We start from the raw sequence: 18,043 nt of genomic DNA, 5'->3' as shown, positions 1-18,043 counted from the left end.
AGATCAATTAACTTCAATAATAATTTTGTTAATCCAACATATTCAAAATACTTGAACACCTGGTAATCCCACTTTAAAATTGTTTTATGTTTTTTTTTTCATACTCTTTGAGATCCAGTATAGATTTTACAATTAAAGCACATCTCAATTCACACTAGCACATTTCACTCATGGCTAGTGGCTACCACATTGAAAAGAACAGATTTTATCAAGTGAAGACACAGATCAAATCACTTCTCCAGGAATCCTCCCAATCAGTTCTCTTTATTCCAACTGTATTAACACTTTATTAGGAATAGTATGTAATTAATAACTGCATAAGCCATACATTTGAACTTAAAAAAAGAAATCACTTTGAAGGAGGAAAAAAGAGCCCTGGCAGGCCAAAAGGCTCAAAGGATGAGGAAGATAATAATGATAAGGAAGATAAATAGCTATCCTGTAATGTGAGGAATGTGTATGTGTATTTAGAAAATTGTTCTGCTAAGAATGTGTATTGAAGTGCAGCTCAGTATTAGCTTCAGTATACAACTGTTCAGACTTTTGTATGGCTGACAGGACTCTTTTTAGAGAAAATATATATATATTTTTAAACCCAGGTTGTTGGGGCACCTGGATGGTACAGTCATTATGCATCTGACTCTTGGTTTCAGCTTAGGTCATGATCTCAGGATCCTGGGATCTAGCCCCCCATCCAGCTCAGCAAGGCATCCACTTGAGATTCTCTCTTCTCCCTCTGGCCCCTCCCACCCATGCATAGCTTGCTTCCTCTTAAAATAAATAAGTAAATCTTCAAAAAATAAAAAATAAAAATGGAGGTTGCAAATTTAGAAGGGCTCCTATAGTTAAGATTTTAAAGCTTCTGATGTTGAATGTTTCTAAATATTTAGTTTTCTTAATTTCTTGACTTGTGTACTGCAGCACAGCAAACTTGTAGGAATTACCATCAACAGTAAATTTTCAGTTTTTTTGAATGTTGCATTGGGGTTTTTTAAAATATATGTATTTTAAAAAGTTATATTTTACTGAAGTCTGAAAAACCAATCTGAACCTTGAATCAGCCTATTAATTTTATGGATCTAGATTCACTTGGCCTCAGTTTCCTCAGTTGCTGTTAACATTACCTCCCCTTCACTGTGATTCAGAAAACTAAATGAGATAAATTCATATAAAGTACCTGCACAGTCTAATAGGTAGCCTGAGTGCTCAATAAGTAATAGCTTTCTTAGAACTAGACAGGACCTTAAGCAACAGAACCTAGCAGATACTACCACTAGATAAATTGTTAAAAACAATCAAACTGCCTAATACTGCAGATGAAAGAAAAAAAGGGTCTTATGACCACCTAGTTCAAGAATTAGGATCACTCATGGAACACGTATCACCCTTTCCACTATTTAAAAAAAAAAAATGGGTGGCTCAATCAGTTAAGTGTATAACTTTGGCTCAAGTTATGATCCCAGGGTTCTGGGATGGGGATCCTGCTTCTCCCTCTCCCCATCTCTGCTTGTGTTCTCTCACATGATCTCTCTCTTTAAAAAATGAATAAAATCTTAAAACAAAAGGCACGGTAGTTTGGGGTACTGGGCTGGCTCAGTCAGAAGAACACGCAACTCTTGATCTCAGGGTCAAGAGTCTGAGTCCCATGTTGGGTGCAGAGATAACTAAACATAAATGAATAAAACTGACAAAAATAAAAAAAATAAAATAAAAACCTAGTGTGTTACATCCTTAACATTGTAGTAGAGAACTTGCTTCTTGAATTATCAAGTGTTTGCTTTGTCTTTTTTTTTTTTTTAAAGATTTTATTTATTTGAGAGAGAGCACAAGCAGCAAGAAGGAACAGAGAGGGAGGAGGAGGAGAAGCAGGCTCCCTGCTGAGAAGGGAGCCCAAAAAGGGGCTGGATCCCAAGACTCTGATATCATGACCTGAGCCGAAAGCACTTAACAGACTTAGCCACCCATGCACCTTGCCCTGTCTCTGTAAAGAAAGTACTTATGTATATGCCCACTACTCTGAGATTTCCTTTGAAGAACCCCTAATGCTATACTAAATTAGGCACTGGAAATGAGAAGCCCTCGAGTTAAATCTCATTTCAGATCCAGTGTATGTATGGATAAGTTACCTGTTACTGTCAGTTTCCTAGTATATAAAATGGGAATAAAAACATCTATCTCATGGAATTTTGAAAGAACAAAATCAGAAAATACTAGTATAAGCTTCATAGACTAACAAGTAACAGACACAGTAAACTATTATCTTACAAAATGCACACAGATATGTGATGTTATAAGAAACATACACGTGCATGAAAATATGGAAGAAAGTATGTTTTAAGTACATAAAGCCAAGGACTTGACAATATATATCTCTAGATAGATAAAATTTTTCTTTTTTTCGTTTTTTCTGTTTTCAAATTTTTCATACTTACATATTGCTTTTATAATATAAAATAAGATTACAAAAAAGTATAATTTCTAAAAATTAAGTGACTTCTTCAGTTAAATCTTATTCTAAATAAATTCATAAATTTCATATTTCATATTCATAATTCATATTCATAATCTTCTTTTATGTTTTTATAAAAGCACATTTTAAAACATGTATGATTAGGGCAATCTTAGGAATTCCCACGTGTGGACTCCCCATACTATAGTATTAAGTTAATCTTTTGCCAAAAAAACAATTTTCAATTAAAAATGTACAACTGGGGGCGCCTGGGTGCCTCAGTGGGTTAAGCCTCTGCCTTCAGCTCAGGTCATAATCCCAGGGTCCTGGGATGGAGCCCCATGTTGGGCTCTCTGCTCAGCGGGGAGCCTGCTTCCCTCTCCCCCTCTGCCTGCTTCTCTGCCTACTTGTGGTCTCTCTGTCAAATAAATAAAATCTTAAAAAAAAAAAATGTACAACTGGGAATTATCTTTAAAATACGTGGAAATGTGTTTTTAACTTAACAGTGTCCCTAATATTAAGCAGCCACCATCTATCCTTTCCTCAATTATTAATCTGCACAAAGAAATCAATATTCAGTACTAACTTTGAAAACTCAGTACTCTCAAGAAATTCCTCTACTAAAATTCTATCGGTCATCATTAATTAATGCTAACAAACCTACTGCATAATTGAATTAGTCTCAAATTCATTTTAATATCAAAGTAACAGGAAATTTTGGAAATACTGTAGCTCTCTGAAATTTGTAGTCAGTCAAAGCAGAAATTGCAGAACTCTGAAAGTAATCCTGTCTTCTACAGAAGGCCTGAAATTTCACTCAGCCATCTCAGAGATTACACATTTCCTTAGAACACCATGGAAACTTTCCTATCAGCCAGAAATTGAGGGACTTACTTTCAACTTCTACTAAATTATATTCTGCCCATGGCTATGCAAGTTGGAATGCTATTACAAAGTCAGTATCAGAACACATCAGTTGCTAAGCATTTTAATGACTCCAAATGGGCAGAGGGTTTTGGGGGGATAACTGAAATATTCTACAGTAAGGTTGTGGTAATGGTCACACAACTCTATAAATACACTAACAACCATAAAATGTAAATTCTATCTTAAATAAAAGCACCTTCAATGGCCAATAGTATAAACCCTAAGATGCCTCACTCTAGGTAGAAAAGGCTATAAACAAATTTTTATATAAAATTATATCCCCTATCAAGTACTTAACATCTCTTCCCAATTCCCAAAGATTTAGAAGCTGAAGAGCGAAGAGAAGCACATCAAGCTTTTATCTCCTTAACAAACTACAGATTCACTGTTTTAAAAAAAAAAAAAAAAAGATAGAAAACATAGTATTTTTTTTAAACGATCCTAATTTTAGGTCACATCTTCTTTTAGCTTTTCACTGGTTCCAATTAATTTGTAAGAAGTTTCAGTTCCACCAGAGTATCTTTAATAAATGTCTACAGAGTACTGCCTCAAGGCATGATGATACAGGCTACTAAACCCATGATTTTGAAATTCTACTGTGATTAGCATTTACAGCTGTGTCTGTATATGGGGGAAGGGAAGAAAAGGACGAAAATCAGAATCACCTGCACACTGAAGAACACCACTGAAAGAATAAACTAAAATGTTAACAGCTGTTATTCAAAGGCAACTGTTCTTTCCAAAAATGCCTTCACTGACCACTATTTTTGTTTAGAAGATTTTACTTAAAATTAAATTGCTACTATGCTAAATGAAAGAAGCCAGACTCAAAACACTCAGCATACTGTATGAATCTACATATAGGACATTCTGGCAAAGGCAAAACTATGGGGACAGGAAAACGCTCTAGGATCTAAGGGTGAGAAGAGAAGGAGACTACAAAGGCACGTGAGAGAAATTCGGGGAACAGTGGAACTCTTTGATCTCCATCCTGTTGGGGGTTGTTACACATGTACTAAGGCTCATGTAATTATGTACCAGAAAAGGTAAATTTTACCACATGCAAATTAATCTAAAAAATCCATGTAGTTAAAAATAATAGTGAATAAACTTTTTTCCAAGTGAGCAAGCAGTTCCATGGGATTAAAAAATTGGGGATATGAACAAACTCAAACCCTTCATTTTACAGAAAATATATTCTCAGGCGTGCACAGATAAATACATGGGAATTCAGTTTACCATTACCTAACTTCAAATCCAGGGCTCCTCCCACCTCACCATTCTCGCTCTTCCAGAGTTCTGAAGACCCCAGTTTCCACAATGTGCAAGTGGATTATGGTAGGACATAAAATTCCAAACATTCAAGTGCAATTATTTTAGTACAATGTGGCTAGGATCCCTCCCAACCTTTGCCAAAGTATACCTTTCTTTGTGAAGTAAAAATGAGTCGACTCAAAGACTAGGTAGACTCAAACAGATCTGCAGAGTAAGGATAAGGATCAACAATACTTCAGAGTTCCAAAACGGGGACATTCACTGAGAATTTGATTTAAAAAAAAAAAAAAAAACATGGGGGGGGGGGGGAAAGCCAAAAAACCACTCCAGAGGCCCAATGGGTGGCTCAGTCGGTTAAGGGTCTGCCTTCCACTCAGATCCCTGGGTCCTAGGATGGAGCCCCCCTGCCGGCCTCCCTGTCTACTTCTCCCTCTCCCTCTGCTCCCGCTCGTGCTCCTCTCCGCTCTCAAATAAAATTAAAAACAACAAACAAAATGCTGTAAACAATCTTAAGACTTTCAAGCTGATAACCTTAAATAATCTTACAAATAAAAGAAATGAGTATTTTCTGTAGCGATCAACACCAATACTTGGCTAAAAAAGGTATGTTCTACCATCCACATGCTACAAAATAACTAAAGGCAAAAAAATTTTATTTTTCAATTTCCTAGAGGAGGGGGGAAAAAGCATACATCCATTACACAACTGTATCACCATACAGTGGGAATATGAAACTTTTCCACGGGGGGCGGTGTGCAAAAATGATGAACCTTACCTACCCTCGCAGCAAAAGTATGGCAAAGTATGTGCATCGTGCCACAACTGTATCTGGGCTCAAAGAAGGCAACTACTGTGTTTCAGTAAGAAGTCAATGAAATATCTACTCAAATTTCACTTAGATCTTTTGACACCAAATATTAAATCTATATCGAGGTCAAGCAAAAAGCCTCCTTTCCACCCGGCAGTCACTGTTTTTACTTTGCTGACCACCTAAGGCAACTTGTAAAAAGCTTAGGGAGATCCTTTTAGACGCCAAATGTGACTCCCCACCATGCTATCACCACGTGACAGTTAAACCAAATCCATACAGCTTATCAGTAACCTACAAAATGAAAACAACACTAACAAATTACGACCACCAAATAAAATAAATCCGTGGGACCAAAGGTAGGCTGAAATGAAACCCAGAGAGAATATATCTGAGTACACCACAATACTCCTGTATTAAGAGAGGCCCTTCATAAAAATAGCCAGGACTCTCAAACATTTGAGATCCTGGGCTGGCTTAGTAAGATTGACTGACAGACACAGCTGGGAGATTTTGTATTGATCTTGTAACATACTTTTGGAGAAAAAATCAGGACAAGGAACCGTTACAATGGGAAAACTAAACTGAAAGGATTTCATTTTCAGTAATGTGACCCCCCCCCTTACATTGGAAGCCCCGACTGAATTCCTCTACTCTCGAATTCCTCTTCTGTTTTCCAGTCCCCATCCCATAATAATGCATCTCCCGGTGCAAACAAACAAAAAACCTCGTGGGGAAGAAACAAAAAGCAACAATTCTTTCCAAAAACACTGAATAACTAATATAAAGACATTAGTCACCTCCCCACCAGTCTCCCTGATCGATTTCATTTTTTCAATCTTACTTTAAAACCTTTAACTCTAGCCTTTTCTTCCGTAATAAAGGGGCTAAGGCGCCGCCCAATTTCCCAGGCCGCAAAAATATTTCAACCCGCCACCTTAGGTTTTCTAATTTTCTCTTCGATCCTAACCCTCAATTCGGAACCCGCTTCCTAGTCAGACACTAAAGTTTATTAGCCCCAGACCCTAATACAAAGGTAAATTCTTAAGATTCCGCGACGCACACCCCCCCCCCCCGCAAAAGGATGGGGAGGGGTCGGAGCAGCGTGCCGAGGCGCTCCCGCTCGGCCCAGTCAGAGGGGCGGGGGAGCGGCTGTGACCACACAATCCCACCACCTCCTTTCACGACTCCCCAACCTCCTGGCGCACAGGCCTGCTCCCAGGGAGCTCCTCGCCGCCCCGCAGCGACTCGGCTTCTCCTCACCGGCCCACCAAGGGCCGCACTAGCATCCAAAAATAAGGTTCATAAGTAGAAAAACGCAAGAGGTGTCCGACGTGTTGTTTCAAAGCATAACGGAGCCCTGGCCCCCGAGACCGTTAAACCGCGGGTGGAGGGGGGAGAAACGAGGAACCCAGCAGCCCCGGCTTCGGCCTGGTCGCCCTTTTCGACTCCAAACCTCACTCTTTGGGACCACCAGCCCTACCCCAAACCTGCCTTAGCCCCCAGAACACCCGACAAAGCGGCAACAGGGTCAATACCTTGTAGAAAGCCCCGTTGGAGCCGCGAACCTCCACCGTCAGCTCCGCCATGTTGGAACCGCAAAGGCCGCTGGGAAGAGATTCTAGAAACTTTCCAACCAGAGGGGGAGGGGGGGGGGGCGTAAAGGAGGCGGGGGAGGGGCGGGGAAAACAGGGCGGGGACTGGGATCCCCCGCCCCACACCCCTGGAGTCTCACAGTGCAACCCCGACTCTCCCACTGGGGTCCCTCGGCTCCTTACATCACTGGTCGTGGGCTCCGCCCGCCGCTGCCGACGCCCCGTTCGCCTCCCGACACAATCGCCAGACCTTTGCTTACCCGCCCCTACGTCCCCGCCCTCCTGTACCCACAGCTTCCCCGCTCCAGCCGGTGGGTACCTCCAGCCGGCCCGGCGTGAACTGCCCGGAGGCCGTCTGCCCCACGAATGGCTCTCCGCGGCGCTCGGACATTCTGCCCCTAAACTTCTTGCAAGTGCTGGCAGCCCCGGACTAGCTTCATTACCTAGGGAAGAGCAAGTTTGGGGGCTCCAGTTGCCCACTGGCACAACCTTTGGGCGAGAGAGGGAGCTTAAAAATATACACACTGTGTCCCCCAAATTCTTTCAACTCTCTGTTTTGTTTTGTTTTGTTTTAATTTTATTTATTTATTTGACAGAGAGAGAGAGACTACAAGTAGGCAGAGAGCCAGGCAGGGTTGGGGGTCGGAAGCAGGCTCCCTTTCTGAGCAGAGAGCCCGATGTGGGGCTTGATCCCAGGAACCTGAGATCATGACCTGAGCAGAAGTCAGAGGCTTTAACCCACTGAGCCCCCCAATGCCCCCACCTCTCTGTTTTTATTTAAATCGGTGGCCTCTTCACTCAAATTCACAGTCCCACGCCTCCTCACACAGTTCTCTGGAGCCCTCTCCCCACCTGTTAACATTTCAACTGATTAAAGTCGGGCTTAAGTATTGAAGCTGGTTTTTTCAGACGGTTTACAACTTGCATGAGAGTTTGCGTTAATACCCATTGTTAGAAGTAGTCAGGGAAACTTGGTACTGAGCGGGACACCACGTTTTCCCCTTCGGCAATGCCTGCAAACTTCCACGAAAAGGATCAAAGCAGAATCATCTTGTATGGCTTTCTACCAAGCATTATGTCGGAGAAGGTTCGAATATCTATTTTAACAATACCAAAATCTTTTCCCAAAGTAAGGCCTTTGAAAAATGCTAAGTCTCTTTGATGTGTGTGTTTTATCACCATTTTGACAGAAAAATTCTTTTAAAAAAATCTTTGCTAGCGTCGTATACTCAGAGAATTGTCCATGGGTCCAGCCCTTCTGAGGACACGGGGTCCTAAAATAATGTACATAATATCTCATCAACACATCTACATCTCCAAAGGTTCAGAAGGAAAGCAGTCCGCAACAGTGTTCAGTATTGTTTTGCTGTATATGTAAAATGATCTTTTTAAAATGTTGATTATGGTGAGGAAAATGTAAACAAACAATTCCTTCAATGAGTTAAGGCCACCATTTGTTAAGAACTTTATCTGTCCAACACTTTATATACCATCTTATTATGATCCTTCAGAATTACAATGCCCTAGTTTGCTTTTTATTCCAACAGCCTTATTGAGATATAATTCACATACCAGCATTTCATCCATTTAAGTGTTCAACAGGTTTTAGTACATTCACAGAGTTGTGCGACTACCAACCACCACAATCAATTTTAGAACATTTTCATCAGTCCGAAAAGAATTCCTGTACCTGTAGGCAGTCCCCCCATTTCACTCACGCCCAGGCTCTATACAATCACAAACCTACTTTCTGCCTATAGATTTGCTTAGTACAGACATTTCATATACATGAATAAGTCATACAGTATGTGGTCTTTTATGACGGTTCTTTCAGTTAGCATAGTCTTCTCAAGATTCATCCATGTTGTAGCATTTTACTACTTATTCCTTTTTATTGTCAAATATACCATTGCATGGATACGTAAAATCATTCTATTAATTCATTCATCTTTTGATAGACATTGAGTTGTGTACATTTTTTTGGCTATTAGGAATAATACTGCAATGAAGATTCCTGTACAAGTTATTGTAGACAGATGTATGTTTTCATTCTCTTAGGCATATACTTAGAATTGAAATTGCTGGTTCATATTGATGCAGCAGGCTGGGACCAGCCAAGAAGGTCCTTGGCTTCACACAGGATGGAAATCAAACATGAGCCAGCAGGAGGTAAAAGCAGAGTTTATTGAAGATAAGAGAAAGCAATAGCAGAGTGAGTGTCTAGGAGACTCAGAAAGGAAAGGAGGGAGTCTCATTTTTGTTTGGAGCTTGGTGGGGGGAGTCAGTTTACTGAGGGCAGAGTCTGGTGTATCCTCCTCTCAGGCATCCAGGAACCTGTTTAGAACAAAGACAAGTGCCCAGGTGTCATTCCTTGGAGCCAGGGGGTCTTGCGTTCAGATGTCTAGCTCCAGTGGTCTGGAATGCTCATTAGGATAGCTTCCTTGGTCCTTCCTTTAGATGCCATTCTATTTTAGAGAACGATTAATTCCTTGTCCCTTACAAAGAGGATAGATGCTGTTTATAAGACATGTGTAAAATGGGGTGGAGGTGCAGGTCCTAGCAAGAAAGGAAGCAGGAAAAAGGAGCAAAAAGCAGATTTTTATGGAGTCTTTCACTTTCCCTGTCTCAGTGTGGTAATAACTCCATTTTCTCTTTTGAGGAATTGCTAGACTCTTTTCCAAGGTGACTGCACCATTTGCATTTCCATCAGCAATGGATGAAGGATCTGGTTTGCTTCATGGGTTTTTCTTTCTCTCTTTCTTCCTTTCTTTGTCTTTCTCTCTCTCTCTCTCTCTTTCTTCTTCTTCTTCTTCTTGCTCTTCTTCTTCTTCTTTCTTCCCTTCTTTCTTTCTTGTTCTTTTGGCCTTCAGTGTATTGTTTCTTCTGCTTCCCAGTGTGAGTGACTTGGGTAGGGCTGCAAAAAATTCCATTTGGACACAAACTAAAGCATTCCATATTATCTGAAATTTGAAGAGTAAAGTTGGTCCTCTTCAGGACTTGGATGCTAAAAACATTTGAGTTTACCCCAACCCCAACCTGTTCCTGCTAACACTTTACTACTACTGCTAGGAAGACCTCATGATTTCCATTAAGCAATTGAGATTTACAGCAACCAGTCGTTTATCTAAAATCACCCCAAGTTTAAGTAGCAGACTAGGATTTAAGTCTTCCTCTTCACTTTTCTTTTCTAAAATTTATTTATTTTGGGAGAGAGAGAAAGAGCATGCACCAAGCATGAGGAGGGGCAGAGTGATCAGGAGAGAGAGGATCTCCAGCAGACTCCCTGCTGAGCACAGACCACCCGCCAACCCACCGATGTAGCTCTATCTCACAATCTGGAGATCATGACCTGAGCCAAAATTAGGAGTTGGACACTTAACCAACTGAACCACCAGCAACACTCTCCCCTTTCCATTTCTAAAACCCCATCAATGACCCTGTTATATTCACAATGAAATATTACACAAAGTTTAAAATTTTGATGTGGATCTATTTTTCATCATCTTGAAAAGACTTTTTGTTATTAAAAGAAAAGAATGTCAATTATATCTCAAAAAAACTGGAAAAAGTAAAAGTAAAATAGTTTTCTAAAGGAAAAGAAAGGCACAAAACAGCATGCATAATCACATTTAAACAGTGTGTGTTTTAATAGTATATATTTCCAGAAAGCAGACTTACGGTTGACATAAATTTTATAATTGTTTTTTTTTTTTTTGCACTGTTTGGAATTCTTGGAATGAGCAAATCACTTGAATCTCACATAAAAAAGTATTACCATGTTTTAAACACTATGCCATGGATTATTCTATAGTCATTAGAGATGAAGTTTTACAGTAATATTTATTGATATGAGAAAATGTTTATAATATACTATAAAAGAAGATGGTTAAATACTGTATGTGGAATCAATTTTGCACAGAAAAATATATACATATATTGCATGAAAATCCATTGTAAAGACTTCTACCAAAATATTAACAATGGTTATCTTAAGGCAATAGCACGATGGGATCAGTTTTCTCCCTGTTTTCTGTTTACAAGTTTTCTGTCTTGGTAAGTAGTAACATTTCTAATTTTAAAAAATTATAATTTAAATAAGAAAGTGTTTTTTGGATGCCTACGTGGCTTAGTGGTTAAGTGTCCAACTCTTGATTTGATTTCAGCTGAGGTAATGGTCTCAGGGTCATAAGATCAAGCCCCTACATGGGCTTGGTGCTCAGGGGGGAGTCCGCATGAGATTCTCTTTCTGCATCTCTCTCTGCCCCTCCCTCCTTCTAAAATAATTAAATAAATTTTTAGCGGGGAAAGAAAGTGTTCTTAAAGACAGAATTAAACATACGCGTAATGAAACTTTGTATCACAGATACCAAAACACTAAGAATTCAAGATTTTTATCAACTTTGTGACACTAAGAATAGTAATAATAAAATGTGATATGGAAACATGCTATCATTGTTTTAAATCTTCTCAAAGTACTGCCTTGGAAAATAATTTTAACTTGACTAAACTGAGACTATGAGTTTTCCTTCATGAAGAAACCAAAGATTTAGAAAGTGTGGAATATGAGTGCCTGTTTGGCTCAGTCAGAAGAGCTTGTAACTCTTGATCTTAAGGTTGTGAGTGTGAGCTCCATGTTTGATGTAGAATTACTAAAAAGAATAAACAACCTAAAAAAAATGTGAATAACTTTTAATATTTCAATCAACAGCTTCCAAAACAAATTGCACCTGTTTTATAAATAGCTAATGAAACTCAGGAGTCATAGTTTAAAATATTTCAGCTTTTGTTCCACAGTTATCTTTGATTTTCTTAACTAGATATTATCAAACATAGAGTATAAGAATTAATATTAAAGAAACTACATTAACCTAACTATTGAGTTCATCATCTCATATTGTAATAAATCCTTCAATCTATTCTAGGATGTCAGAAAAAACAAGGTGAAATAAGAAAGAAACCATATTGGTTTTATTTTGCAAGTCAGAATGAATTTCCTTCCTCCCCAAGGCCCTAACCTAATGCAAAGTTGAACTTAAAGCAAAAAGGATTAGATCAACATGTCCACCTGAAGAATAATTAATAGGAATAAGAGCATGGGCTCTGAACATGGATTGCCCTTTTGAAGTCCACCTCTGTCATTTTCTAGCTTGAAATTATGTGTATAGAGAAAGAAAATTTTATTAATGTGAAGACAATGATTTAGGCTACTAAATTTTTACTCTACTACTTGTTTCAAAATAATTTGAAACAAACCAACTGTAAAAATAACCATGAAAATACTACAGGTAATTATGGGTCCCTTTAACTGATTCCACCGAAGCAAAATACCTACAAACCAATGGGGAAAAGACTTGTACAATTGAATACATGAACATTTAAAACTTCTCAAAGGAAAAAAAAATTATCATAAAGTTCAAAGGTAGCCTGGGAAAGGGAGGAGATGACTATATTCCTTACCAAAGATCTCTTGCAAATCATAAGGAAACACAAATAGTCCAAAGAAAATGAATAAAGGACATGAACAGTGACATTAATACTAAATATAATGTCAATAAATATAATTAAAAACACAAACTAAAACTCTCAACAAAAGAATACAATCTAGATTACCACTTTCTCCCTCTGACAAATATTTATAAATAATATGCATATCATAAATAATAAATATATAGAAGTATATAAAGTTTGATGAAACAAGTGTTAGAAAAATTTGGAAAAGGGTCATATTAGTACACAAATGTGTAAATTGGTTCAATCTCTGTGGAGACATTTTTAAATGATATCAATGTTTAAATTAATCATATTGTTTAAGCAGCAATTTTAAACTGTAGGACTTTATTTTACAAATCTACTCAATAAGGTTGTAAGTTTTCTTCATAAGGATTTTTCATTGGGGGAAGGAACTCACAGTCACAACTAAGAACAAAAAATAAAAGAGGAAAGGAAATAAAAATCAGAGCCTAACTTAACTCTTCATATTAGCAGTACTTAGAGCAAACTATCCATAAAACTGAATAATACACACCATTGAAAGGAATGGGGTAAGGCCTTTAGACTCAAGACTACAACTATTGCAGAACTTCCATCATGTTAAGAGGTTTAGAATTATTATATTTCTGAAAGGTAGCTGTAATATAATACAAAAGTAACAACACTACAGTCAAACTGTTGGCTCTGCCACTTGCTAGCTGTAACCTTGAGGGAAGATTAAATGAAATAATATGTATAAAGAACTTAGAAGAATGCCTGGCATATACTAGGTGTTCAATAAATGATGATAATGAAAGAAGTAGGGAGATCATTTAACCACATTTGGATCTTAAGAAAGAAAATTTTATCAGTAGAGAGGAAGATAGATTTTAAAATCACGGTAGTTGAAGACAGAAACCAGTTAAAAGGTTATTGCAAGCTAGGTAAGAGATAAATAGAAACCAAATAAAAGCATTAAGAATGAAGAAAAAGAGATAAAACTGAGATATTTAAAATGTTAAAGCAATGGATCTAATAGCTAAAGACATAATGAGAAATGAAAGACTCAAGGATAAATGTTAGCTTTATTTGGGCAATTGGGCACATAATGATGCTATTAGTTTAAAACATTTAAGGAAAGAGTTGTGGGGCAGATAGAAGTTCTATCGGAAACATTGCATTTGAGATGTTTTCAAAACATTCTGTGAAGTTTAATAGAGGTGCAGCATAGAGATTAGTTTTGGGAGTCTATGGTGAATATTTAGCATTTAAGAACAGGAAAGTAGGAGCACGTGGGTGGCTCAATAGATTAAGCTTTGGATCATGGTTTTGGCTCTGGTCATGATCTCAGGGTTATGAGATCTAGCCCCATGTCGGGTTCTGTGCTCAGCATGGAGTCTGCTGAGATTCTTTTTTCCCTCTCCCTGACATTCCCACTTGTTCTCTCACTCTCTCTCAAGAAATGAATAAATCTAAAAAAAAAAAAAAAGATTAGAAAAGCAGATGAGATTTTCTAGGGAAAGCTTATGAGGAGAAGTAAAATAAGAGTAAATGTAATTTATAGATGGAACAATTTGGAAAAAGAGGATATATAGTATAGTATAGTATCTTGTGTTTGGTAAACACAAGATAATATTATCTTATATATATCATATTATCTTATTAATATAGACTATAGTATTTAAAATAATAATATTAATAAAAGATAGAAAGCAAAGTATCTGACTAATGTAAACTAGATATAAATTCCTCTAGAGCCACAATGTTATTTCTGCTTTGTACAACATTATCTTGCCTAGAACTCCAAATATTGTAGATTCTAAAATGAATGAAGGTATGAGATAGTAATAATAAAAATAAACACCTAATCTATGTAACAACATGGGAAATGCTTAACAATATGTGAATAAAAAATAAAGCAAAATATAAAAGTCAGTCTGCATAATGATTATAACTATGTAAATTATATGTGCAAATAGGTAAGAAGAAGTGCTTAGACAAGTGAAAAAAGTTTAATTTGTTAGTATGATTGGAATGCTGCTTTTTTTCTGCATTTATTTGGAGTTCCATCATAATGTAATTTAATGAGAAAGGAAACTATCAAGCATATTTGACCAGGTGGTGAAAGAACTGTTTTCTTTGGGAGGCCCCATTCTGTGTGGTTACCTTAGGGTAGTCAGTCACCTCTCTGAAGAAGTGCCATGATGCAGAAACCTGAGAGAGATGATTCCTGATTTAGCCATATAGAATGGGGACAGTAGTAAAGTGCACAATATTCTAGTCAGGAAAAAGATTTCATGAAGGCTCCCGAAGTGTGGATGGCTGGAGCATAGAGGATAGGGATATAGAACAAGAGATGAACCTGGCTAGAGATCCTGGCAAAAAATTAAGAGGTTTAAATTTTTTAAGTATTTTTTTGAGCTGGAGAGAGAGAGCGAGCAAGCACAAGCTGGGAGAAAGGCAGAGGGAGAGGGAGAGGCAGACTCCCCACTGAGGAGGGAGCCTGATGCAGGGTAACCTCAGGACCCCTGGATCATGACCTCAGCCCAAGGCAGATGCGTAACCTACTGAGCACCCAAGTGCCCAGGGGGTTACATTTTATCCTGAAACAATAGGAACCCACTAACAGTAAAATAAAGCGAAGATGTGGCTTTATGAGGCCAGAAAGCTCATGCAAGAAAGTTATGGTTTCATCAAAATGTGGAGCTAGAGCAGAGACTATCACAAACTAGCTGTTCATATGACTTGTCTGGCCAAGTGTGACCTTAGGAAAATTCTCAAACTCTCTAAATATGAAAGACTGAAAATTGGTGATCTCAATTCTTCTTCTTTTTTTTTTTTTTTAAGATTTATGTATTTGACATAGAGAAAGAGATAGTGAAAAGAGGAACACAAGCAAGGAGAGTGGGAGAGGGAGAATCAGGCTTCCCGCTGAGGCAGGCAGCCCTACTCAGGGCTGGATCCTAGGACCCTGGGATTATGACCTGAGCCCAAGGCAGACAATTTAAGGACTGAGCCACCCAGGTGCCCGGTGATCTCAAATTCTTATTATCTGGGGGCTGTGATCATTCCTAGAAACTTGCTGGCCTCCACATTTCTCTGAGTATTTTCCAGAACTTGCATGAAAGATTATGGGCTTCCTTATACTAGAGGTCTTTGCTTTCAGTTCTTTGTTAACATTTACTATTAAGTTATATTTGCTTCTTTTTAAAAACATTTTATTTTGGAATGATTTTTATGTTTGTCTCATAGTAGGCTCCACACCCAATGTGGGGCTGGAACTTACAACTCTGAGATTAAGAGTTGCATGCTCTACCGACAGCCAGGTGCCCCTGGAATAATTTTAAATTTACAGATAAATTACAAAGTTAGTACAGAATTCCCATATATCCTTCACCTAGTACCCCCCTAATGTTAATATATTACATTATCATCATAGATTTGCTAAAACCAAAAAACTGATATTAGTATAGTGGTATTAACTAAAACTCCAGACTTTACTTATATTTCAACCGTTTTTTCCACTAATACTCTTTCATTGTTCTAGGTATTCTGAATACCAGACTGCATGTAGTTGTCATGTCTCCGTGTCTCTTCTGGTCTGTGCCAGTTTCTTAGTCTTTGTTTTTCATGACCTTGACCATTTTTGAGACATAGTGGTCAGACATTTCTTTTCTTTTTTTTTTTTAAAGATTTTATTTATTTATTTGACAGAGAGAGATCACAAGTAGACGGAGAGGCAGGCAGAGAGAGAGAGAGAGAGAGGGAAGCAGGCTCCCTGCTGAGCAGAGAGCCCAATGCGGGACTCGATCCCAGGACCCTGAGATCATGACCTGAGCCGAAGGCAGCGGCTTAACCCACTGAGCCACCCAGGCGCCCAGTGGTCAGACATTTCTAACAATGTCCCTAAGTTTGGTTTTATCTGATTGTTTTCTCATGATTAGACTGGAGTTATGAATTTGGAATAATATCATTGAGGTGAAGTGTCTTCATCACATCATATCACAGAGGTAAATGTCATCAACTTGACTTATTACTAATGATATTAACCTAGATCACTTGGGTAAGCTAATGTCTTCTGGATTTTTCCATTCCAATCCTTCCTTATCTATACTATATTCTTTGGAAGCCAATGAATCCAAACCAGGATGCCTGGGTGGCTGTGGCTCAGTTAGTTAAGTGTCCAACTTTTGATTTTGGCTCAGGTCATGATCTCAGGGTTGTGAAAATAATGCCCCACATCGGGCTCCATGCCTAGCTAAGATTCTCTCTCCCCTCTCTCTCTGCCCACCTGTCCACCGCCCCACCGCCACCACCACCACTGTGTGCGCATTTGTATTCGCTCTCTCACTCCCTCTCTCTTAAAAAAGAAAAAAAAAAAATCCAAACCATACTCAAGGCAAGGGGTAATCGAGAATAGAGAAGGAGAAGTGGGATTAAGCTTCATTCTAGAAAGAAAGAGTATCTACATATGTTTTTTGAAATCCTTCCATAAGGGAAATTTGTCCCTTCACTCTCATTTATTTATTCAATCATTTAATTATGTAAATATAGAATCAAGGTTATTTGTTTTATACTTTGGATATAATCCAATACTACTTTATTTATTTGTTCAAATTGTTCCAGCTTTGGCCATTGAAAGCTCTTTAGGTTGGCTCCTTTGTCTTTTGATAAACTCCCATCGTTTCATTTCTTTATGTGTATTTACTTGTTTTCTATTACTATAAGATGACCCAGGTTCATTTGTATTTTCCCTACCTCAGCCGAATAGTTTTCTAAATATTCCTTTTGATTCACAATTTGTTGAAGATTTAAATAGCAGGAATCTCTTCAAACTAGCTAACAAGTTCTTTAACATGGCTCATCAATATTTAAACAATATCTACTTTCTGGCACAACAACATGTTCCAAGTTCATTTTATAATTTTTCACCCTCTGTTATAGAATAGCCATTTCTCTAGAGAGCCCAATTCTTTTTATTGTAGAATTAGATCTAGAAATCACAGTCTGGATAATAAATATATACCTTTAAAATATGAAATTTTATCAGACACTTGTATAAACTAAATTTATTTATAAGATCTCCGAATTTTATTCTTAGGCATGCAAGATGAGCTAGGGATGCAATGGACTCCAAAAAGCACCTTTTAGACTTCAGTAGTTTTGAAAACTAGGAGTTATCTTATTAGACTTGACTTTAGATTTTATTATAATATACTATTGCTGCAAAAACTTTGAAAAACACAATTATTTATAATATCTTCAACCTATTTTTCTGTGACTATGTTTTTACCCTAAAAGGAGAGAACCGGGGGTGCCTGGGTGGCTCAGCGGGTTAAGCATCTGCCTTCAGCTCAGGTCATGATCCCAGGGTCCTGGGATCAAGCCCCACATTGGGCTCTCTGCTCAGCGGGGAGCCTGCTTCCTCCTCTCTCTCTGCCTGCTTCTCTGCCTACTTGTGACCTCTGTCTGTCAAGTGAATAAATAAAATCTTTAAAAAAAAAAAAAACTCATTCCAGA

The 18,043-nt window shown here is 38.1% G+C and overlaps 1 protein-coding gene across 6 annotated transcripts in view; it reads right to left on the bottom strand.

The window, feature by feature from the left end:
• The window catches only part of FXR1 (FMR1 autosomal homolog 1), a 65,670-nt gene extending 58,508 nt beyond the window's left edge, over positions 1 to 7,162 (bottom strand). For all 6 annotated transcript variants that reach the window (XM_047731221.1, XM_047731228.1, XM_047731233.1 and 3 more), the window contains exon 1: positions 6,998 to 7,162. In XM_047731221.1, coding sequence (XP_047587177.1) covers positions 6,998 to 7,048 — 51 coding nt within the window. In that variant the 5' untranslated portion in view covers positions 7,049 to 7,162. The remainder of the gene's footprint in view (positions 1 to 6,997) is intronic.
• Between the last annotated feature and the right edge of the window lie 10,881 nt (positions 7,163 to 18,043).

The sequence above is a fragment of the Lutra lutra genome, chromosome 1 (genome assembly GCF_902655055.1).
Source record: "Lutra lutra chromosome 1, mLutLut1.2, whole genome shotgun sequence".
Lineage (NCBI taxonomy): Eukaryota > Metazoa > Chordata > Mammalia > Carnivora > Mustelidae > Lutra > Lutra lutra.
Note: the sequence above shows the minus strand (reverse complement) of the source record. Positions and strands in the feature narration are given on the sequence as shown.